We start from the raw sequence: 8,645 nt of genomic DNA, 5'->3' as shown, positions 1-8,645 counted from the left end.
TTCCCCCAATTTGTTCACCCCGGGTCTTAGTCATATAGGATAAGGGCAGATCATGCATACGGACCCAAAAACTAGCATGGTCAAACACCATACCTTGTGGAGGAGTCAAGCCATCAAACACCTTCAGTGCCATCAAATGACTATCGAATAGCCAAGGTCTACCCTCCCAAACCCTCAGTTTATCGGCTTGTGTATCGAAAGTTATTACAAAAATATTTGTACTCACCTCTGTGAAGGTTGCAGCCTTACTGATCCTTCAAACCTTTGCCATAGTCGACTCAAGCACTGCTCCACTAACTGTTCTCACCGAGCAAATCTTGCATACTAAGCTCTGATCCTCCTTATACTGTAAATCTTCTGCTTCCTCTTCCTCAAGTACAATGTTTGTTGCCTCACCCTCTGAGAGCTTAAACTTTTTCCATTTCTCCTCCAGTACGTTAATCTTTCCCACCTCCCTCCGCCGTGTCAGCCCCTTCTAACCACCACTCTGTCCCTGCCAATTCTGTTACCCGTCGCCCCCTAGGAGAATATTCCCCCCCTTTCCATTATAACTGCCTCCACTAAAAACTTCACCTCACCTTTCCTCGAGAGAGAAAAAGAGAGAGAAGACTCTTCATTGTTGTAACCGTATGCGTAAATATTGTGACTACTAATAAATATAGATTTTAACTTTTATATAAAATTATGTTAATCAGTTTAAATGGATTATGTGTATTAGTTCAACACAGTTATATGAAAATTAGTTTAAATGAGTTATGTTGTATTGATTTATTTTTAATTAATTATTAAACCGATCAAAATAGATGACACAATACAAGTTACAACCCATTATCTAAATAAATTAAATTAAGATTTAAAATTTTAATACATTAATTAATTTAACAGTTTGAGTTGGAATTAATCTCTACAATTAAATATTTATAAATCGACACGACAGAACCACGATTGAAAATAGGAACAGTGACCCCTAATCTCAACCCAAGGACATCAATGCCATGGCACAGAAGTTGTAGTCCAATATGCCTCATATCACTTCAGTTATGTCCCCAATTGTCCACCACAATGATGTCAGATGTGACCCCCGTCCAAATGCGTTTGCCTTGTCCTTTTCGTGTATTTTCTTTACTGCCTTATTAATTTTTTTAAAATAAATAAAATAAACCCACCAACTCTCGCATGCTCGATAAAGCAATGATTTTTTCTTTCTCAGTGATGTAGTAATTATCTCTATTTTCTCTTCCAAGTTGTGACTTGGACACGCCGTTATCACCCATGAATGACAAATATCAACAAATTCATGGACGCGGAATGGGGTAAGGAAAGGGACAAGGCAGTCTTGCTTGTCGCATGTTAAGATAAAATATAAAGGAAAATGTTATTTTGTTTCTTTATTTTGGTCACTTATATATTTTATTTTATTTTAACTTAATGTTTAAAGAAATTTTTATTAATGAATTGATGCATTTTTTTTTAAATATTTAAAAGAAAAAGGAAAAAATTACAAATGCACTAAGGGGTTTAGTAGAATTATCTAAATATAAATTATTAAATTTATTTTTTTGGCAGTGGTAGTTTGGTACCTAAATAGATGTTCTGAATTCAAATACTAATTCTACACTTTAACTTTTATTTAGATATTTCAGTAAAATATAATACTACCGTTAGATTTGAATATTAAGTTAAGATGAAAGTTAAAAATTGAATAAAATATTATTATTATATTTTTTAATATTATTATTATTTTAGAATTTAAAAATATTAAATTTTTTATTGTATTTTATGTGATAATTTATAAAAAAAATATTATAATAATAAAATAAAATAAGATAAAACGGTTATTTTTTCAATTCAAACTGAGCCTAAATATCCTCGGACTTTCGGGCGGTTTCTATTTTGGGCAGATGTTCACAGTTGGATCTTGCTAATACAGCCCCCTATATTTGTATATACTTATATTTATTTTTTATTTTTGCAGCGAAATATTACTTATGGAATCCGGGCATTATGGCATATGCCCCACCCATTACACGAGACGTCCCTCTCGGATTTGGAATCCTGATGACTCTCACTGGGAATGCAAGAGGCAGCACCAGATCTAAATCAAACAGACAATTGACCTTTGCTTCTGTGGCTATTTCTTCTTGTCGGCAATGCATCATCATTCACTTTATCCAGAAGTTCTTTATGAAATAGAATGCAAGTTTTTCTTGGTATTTTTCCTAACTTATAAGATAATGATCTTTAGATTTCTTTTTGTTAAAGCATCATTACAGATAATGGGAATTGTGTCAGAAAGAAACAAGCACTCTATATTCATAAACATTGTGATTTTCATACACCAAATGAGATGAATGGAATCAATCTGCAATACCAACTTCGTGTAGGCATAATTCTGCCTGTTCTGTGGAGGTTGATTCATTTGCAAATTCATGTGGTCCTCTGCCAATCCACCATTTAACATATTGACACTGACCTTAATGCTTTTCTCTTTTTAAAATGATTTAAGATAATTGTTCGATCGGTTGACATATGAAATCACTTAAAACGTATCACATCAACAGGTGTGACTGAGCATGAAAAAATTTATGATAAATAACATTTCTCTTATTCACCGCAACCAATTAAACATCACATGTTGCTAAATTACTTTGTGATTTTAGTCCTAGTCCTTAGAAAGGGGAGGGAGATTGCAATTGATTGGATATGGGAAATGATCAAATTGCAACTACAACACATATATATACAACGCTAGAAAGCAGTACTGAAGTAGCTCTCAACAACATTGTCACACAAGATTTGCAGCACCAGATTGTTTGTTGGACCTACACATCTTGGCGTTTTAAACTGGCTAACAGCAGACCCTAATCCTAGATAGTGATCTAGAATCTTCTGGAAAGTTCCTCCCCGAACAACTCGGAGCTCGAGCGCCCCGATGGCATTGACCTTTCGCGAGCTAACATAGCCAGCATCAACAAAAGACCTATCCAAGCAGTTGCAGCATTCCTTAAGAATCTCCTCCCCTGCTTCACCACTTATTTCCCAAAAGATCACATAGTGTCCAGGATCTGTGGATGAGTCTACATGGCTAGAGTAATCAACAACTTCCAGCTTTTCTTCTCCTAATAACTTGGATGCTTCTTCCACAGCAAGCTGCAAATCTTTCTCAGTGTTCTTGTCAATATTGATGGTTAGCAGAAGGTTCCTCCTGCAGACAAATTTGAGTTCTGGGGTGGTGTTGTGGAATCCCATCACCTTTACTACATCTCCAAGCCTATAGCGGTAGAGACCTGCAGTTTAATTCCAAAATAAAGACCTAAACATGCAGAAACTTGAGCAAAAATGGTAACAAAACAACTATATTTGGATACTTGGTGCATGCTTGGTAGTTGGGGGGGAAAAAGAGGCATTATTTATCTATCAATCTGTATACTAGGCAAGTTTTAGAGCATAACCTTTGCTCTCTTGGAGGCACATCATCAACTCTCACTATATTATTATTAAATAATAGCTAGTGCTGTAGAACCACATCATTACTTCTCATTTGTGGGTATTAATATATGATATATAATTTAATAACTGTATTTAAAAAAAATTGCATATCCTATAAATTACTAATTTTATTTAAAAATATAATTTTCAAAGCAACTTTACTTTTATGAAACCACATCCTCCATTATCTCATTATATCATGACTGAAGAAAACATCATCAGCTCCAATTGTTTTATTATTAAATGAAAAATAAATAACATATGCAATTATATTTAACTTATTAAACGAGTAATATTATATCCAATTAAATCTCTATTTAAAAACAAAAACAAAACCAAATACATTAAATATCTTATATTAAAATCAATTAGTGTAGATAGAAAGACAAGAAGCAGAGTCCAAGATCCAGTGGCTAATAACTAAAAGTCTAACGCAGAAGACCTTTTATTAATGGGATTAGGTATCTACTTTTTTAAAATATTGCATCATAGACATTTATTTATTTAATGCAGCTCTATTTCAAACTCTTACCAAACATACACCCTACAAATAGATTAAGCTTAAAAGAAATGACCAAAACATTTACCTGCCACATATTCCTTCTTATATAACAATTTCCCACATGTCAATGGCAGAGAAATTTAGAGGGTGTTGATGACCAAACAATCTTTATGGGTATTGGCTTCTTTTTCTCATTAGATAGATGGTCACTTCTGACATGTTTCCACTGCTTTCTTTCTTTTGACAAGCAGGCTTTGACCTTTCATAAAAACAACCAAAAAAAAAAAACCATTTTTCTTTTTGATAAATGATATTTGCAGAAATCTCACACACTCTCTCTGAGAAAAGTGGATAAATATGAGACCCATGTAAAAAATTTATTTGTTTAATAATGGACCCCACTTTTTTTCAAAGAGATTATACGGGAGACGTGCACACAAAGACTGTATTAAATACTTTCAAGAGGGAGGATGAGCATCGAGTTTATGAATAACTAGACTAATCATATTACTCCTTGAGAACAAACCAAACAGTCTAGGAGTATTGAAAACTAGATACAAAGTAGAAAGTATTTTAAAATATAAAAAAATCCGAATAAATAAATAAAATTAATATTTTATGTTGTCTTATAAATTAGAGGTAGGCAGGCTAAACGAGAATATAAAAAAAAATGTCTAAAGTCTCTGTATCTGGCTAAGTAAATCTCACTCTTGCATGATTAAGAAAACAACTAAATGTTCAAACCTCGATATCTGCAATAAATAGAGGGAGTACACATGGGGTCTCTCGGTTTCCTAATGTCGTGCTCTACATGTGGACGATAGATATGCCAGACAAAGCTTCAGAAGGTCACAGTTGAGGAATCTTTAAGAGATCCCAATTCAATGAATATGTCTTTCACCATCCAAAAATTGATTAAATTCAAACAATTAAAGATGAAAGTTTCATAGCTAGCTGGTTTTAGTGATTTAAACTAGTGGATTAAGAATATAATTGTAGACACTTCAGATTAAACAAGACAAATAATCAAAATAAGCATGATGACAGTATGGAGAGGAGGAATTCTGCAGAATTATAGGAGGAGCTGTTCTCCCAGACACCTGCAGTCACATGGTGAGCATTTAAGGAAAGTTTGGACCATTTAATGGACGGTTGGAAGAAAAGGCAATAGGTCAAAATAAATGAAATCAATGGCTAGGTGCATTGTATATTTCTGAATTACCATTTCAGCAAAGGAATCTATATATCAGGATAAAAAGAAGCTAATACCTGCAAAATTGGTGACAATGATCTCATACTCTTCACCAATTTTGACTTCAGTTAAGTCCACTGGCTCCGGCTCGATGTGGAAGAAACTAGGATCCATCTGATTATGATCCTGATCCTCAATGTTATGCTTCATTGGGATGAATTCAAAAAACCCAATATTAGGAAGAACGGCAAAAGTGGTCAATTCAGGTGGCAATTTTGGATTGACATTTGCTCCAATCCACCCTTCAGAAGCCCCATAATCTGCACTCAACAGAGGTAGCTCCCCAGCGTAGTGCCTCAGTTTTCTCAAATAAGGCTCCATTGATCCAGTCATGATCCCATAGATGTACTTCGCATTAGGAAAAAGTTCCGGGATTAATCGATACCAATTACTCAAACCTGTAACCTTCTTATAGACCAAATCAGCCAATTCAGGATTTGGTTTGAGCAGTTTCGACATAGCTGTTCGGATCGATGGGGCAGAGACTCGGCTGCTGAGGATCCCCTCCCTAATATCAGTACACAATTCTTCCCAAACTTGTTCAAAGGTTCTGAATGCGTGAATGATGCTATGTGCAAAAGTAGAGAATACAAACTGAACTTCATCCCGAAAAATCAGCCCACATAAGAGATGGCAGTACAAAGACTGATGGAAATCAGGACCAAATATTACTTCATCTGGGCAGCAAGATTGGGATTGAATTGCCTTCATAGTCTCTTTGAACTGCGAATTTCTGTAGACATTAGTTGTGGCAGTTCCAGCTGCCAGACCCCCTTTGGTCTGGAACTGCTTGCTGCTGTAAATAAACTGCAAAGCCTTTCCATTCCCAATAGGAAACTCTCTGCAGAATGAGGGAAATGGTTCCATGTCAGCAGAAAAAAGGTACATCAGATCCAAACACTTCCTATTGAATAAAGAGTTCCATTTTACCTGTTTCTGAAAGCAAAAGATGTCCAATATATCTGCATGGTGGATTCCATCAATTCATCGTTGAAAGGTACAAACTTCGGCTTTCCCTGAGTAGTACCAGAACTGCAAAAAATCAATCCAGAACAATTCTCAAAAAACTTATCTGTAGCACAAAATTCAAAGTTCAAGTAAAATCCAGAAAATAACATTAAAAAAAGACAAATAAGAACCTTAATGAGATGGTTGTGATTGGCTTTCCTGTGAGAATAGGAGAATGATCGCCGTCTGCAATTCTGTGAATATACGGCTCCAATTCCTTGTGAGTAACAAGGGGGACACAAGTCTTGAAGCTTTCAGGATCAGTTCTTCCATTGAGACCAAGGCTCTGTAAGTACTCGGCCGATCCATTCTCCTCCAGAATTTTCTTCAGAGTTTCTCTCTGAACTTTCCCGGCATCTTGGGTTATTGCTTCAAATTCCTCTATCACTTTCTCCGGGTCAAACTCTTCCATCTTCTCTAACATCCTCACAAAGCTTTGACTGCAGCCCACCTGAACAAGGAGTACTATTTGTAATATTATATAAAAAGACGATCACGGAACGGCGTGAAGATGATTTTTTTAAGAAGAACGCATTGAATTGAATACATCCAGCGCACATGCTCACGCATGCAACAGATATCGACGAGGAATTCAAACAACTGAAAATGTTAGAAAAAGACAAAAGAAAAATATTTATTTACATACACAAAACTTTAAATTATGTTTCGGGGAACTCAAAGCAACAGTACATTGGCACGGTAGAGGAGGATGATTAATCTTTCGCAAAACACAGAAAGTGAAATATTAGAATGAATCTCATTATTATTATAATATAAGATTTAGAACACAAGACTAACGGTTCTCTTTTCTTATATTTTCTTTTCCTCAATTTTCTCAGCAACCAAACAGAGAGGTGAATGGACATCTAATGCAAGAGGAACCAAAGGGAGGAATAATACTAGTTTAATATGAACAGCTTCGCCGGGTTGGAAAAATGAAACAGAGAGCTTGGAAAAAATTGCTAAACGATGTCAGTGGTGGGGGAGTAAAAATTGAAAAGGAACATAGAGAAAAATTAAAAAAAAAAATAAATAAAAAAAAAAAGATAAAGGAAGTTCACCGAACCCAAGAGAAGTCTCCAAAAAGCTCAAAACCATACCATATTTTGACGATGGTCAACTATGTCAACCGCCCTGAAACAGTGAAACTTCCTGGAAACAGATTTTCTCGGAAGGAAGGAGGAAACTAAAGACGAAACACCAATTAAAAGTAACAAGTACAATTAGCTGAATCAATTACATCTGTGAGAAATCAAACTGAACAAAGTATTAAATTATTGCTTTAAAGCCGAACTTCTACCTTCAGACTTCAGTAAATCCAGAACTTCGAATTCGAATAACAAATTTTAAAGAAAAAGCAACTACAAAGAGGAAAAAAAATAAAAAGAAAGATAGAACCGGTGAGGGAAACGAAGTCAGAAGTTCGGCCAAAAAAAGGCTCAAAATAAAAAGTTACTCCCAAATAGAAAACAGAGGGCCTTTCGGAGAACGAAAACGACGTTGAGATCGGAAAGTGCGTACCCCAATTTCCATATAGTAGTGTAAAGAGGGTTACACTCAGGAGCGGAAAACCCAGAGACTCATCCAGAACAACCCGACAATTAAAAATAAAAAACAGCTCCACTTTAAACTTCATCTGTTTAGCACGCGGAAAAGTCAACATGGAAAAATGAAAGCAAAATATGATTTAAAAAATCCTTTCGTCTACAAAGAGAAAAATCACTCAAGCTGATAATGACCGAACACAATCCAGCTTTAGAACAAACTCTCGAAATCCAATATCATATCATAAATATATATATATATATATATATATGCACGCGCGCGTGTATGTATACCTGTAACCGTACTCTTGAGCCTCTGACTGCCACAGACTGCAGAGAGAAGAAAGATTTGAGGTCTTGATCTAAAGAAGGATAACAATTCACAAACTTCAATGCAAAGGGAGTTTTAGGTCGAGATGTTGTTGTTGGCACTTGATATCTATCTATGAATCTATGATAATGGCTATGGAGCATTGTGAAGTGTCAGCGAAGATTCTTACATGGAGATGCTATTCTATATTTAGCTTAATAATATATATATATATATATATATTTGATATATATATTTGAGGGAGGGAGAGAGAGAGAGAGAGAGAGAGAGAGAGAGAGAGAGAGGCAAACCCGTAAATGCGGTTCACTACGTCCCGTTATTTTAAACAGTTATTTTTGTCAGCATTATATGATTTAACTAAAAAACAATTATTAAATATTTAGATAGAGTTTCCGAGATTTTTTTTTTTTTTGATAATTAACGAGATTGTTTTTGTCAAAAAAAAAAATTGCGTTTATAGCTCCTCTTATGGATGATATTAAATATATAGAACTTTCATTATGCATTTTAAATGATATA

At 34.9% G+C, this 8,645-nt stretch overlaps 1 protein-coding gene across 8 annotated transcripts; it reads right to left on the bottom strand.

Moving 5' to 3' along the window:
• Positions 1-2,582: 2,582 nt before the first annotated feature.
• On the bottom strand, positions 2,583-8,320 carry LOC122299570 (jasmonoyl--L-amino acid synthetase JAR4-like). Of its 8 annotated transcripts, none has more exons than XM_043109947.1 (7): positions 8,090-8,320; positions 7,773-7,887; positions 7,352-7,437; positions 6,383-6,702; positions 6,174-6,275; positions 5,261-6,084; positions 2,583-3,287 (listed from the first exon to the last, which is right to left on the bottom strand). In XM_043109947.1, the coding sequence occupies exons 1-7, from the start codon at positions 8,267-8,269 to the stop codon at positions 2,749-2,751; spliced, it is 2,166 nt and encodes a 721-aa protein (XP_042965881.1). In that variant the 5' UTR covers positions 8,270-8,320; the 3' UTR covers positions 2,583-2,748. The 8 variants fall into 8 exon arrangements, with proteins under 8 accessions (XP_042965881.1, XP_042965910.1, XP_042965914.1 ...); XM_043109976.1 differs by lacking the exon at positions 8,090-8,320 and adding an exon at positions 7,552-7,612 and having other exon boundaries at positions 7,773-8,018; XM_043109980.1 differs by lacking the exon at positions 7,773-7,887 and having other exon boundaries at positions 8,090-8,164.
• Positions 8,321-8,645: the final 325 nt, after the last annotated feature.

This window comes from Carya illinoinensis, chromosome 2 (genome assembly GCF_018687715.1).
Source record: "Carya illinoinensis cultivar Pawnee chromosome 2, C.illinoinensisPawnee_v1, whole genome shotgun sequence".
Classification (NCBI taxonomy): Eukaryota; Viridiplantae; Streptophyta; class Magnoliopsida; order Fagales; family Juglandaceae; genus Carya; species Carya illinoinensis.
The sequence above is the reverse complement of the archived record's forward strand: the minus strand, read 5'-3'. Positions and strand labels throughout refer to the sequence as shown.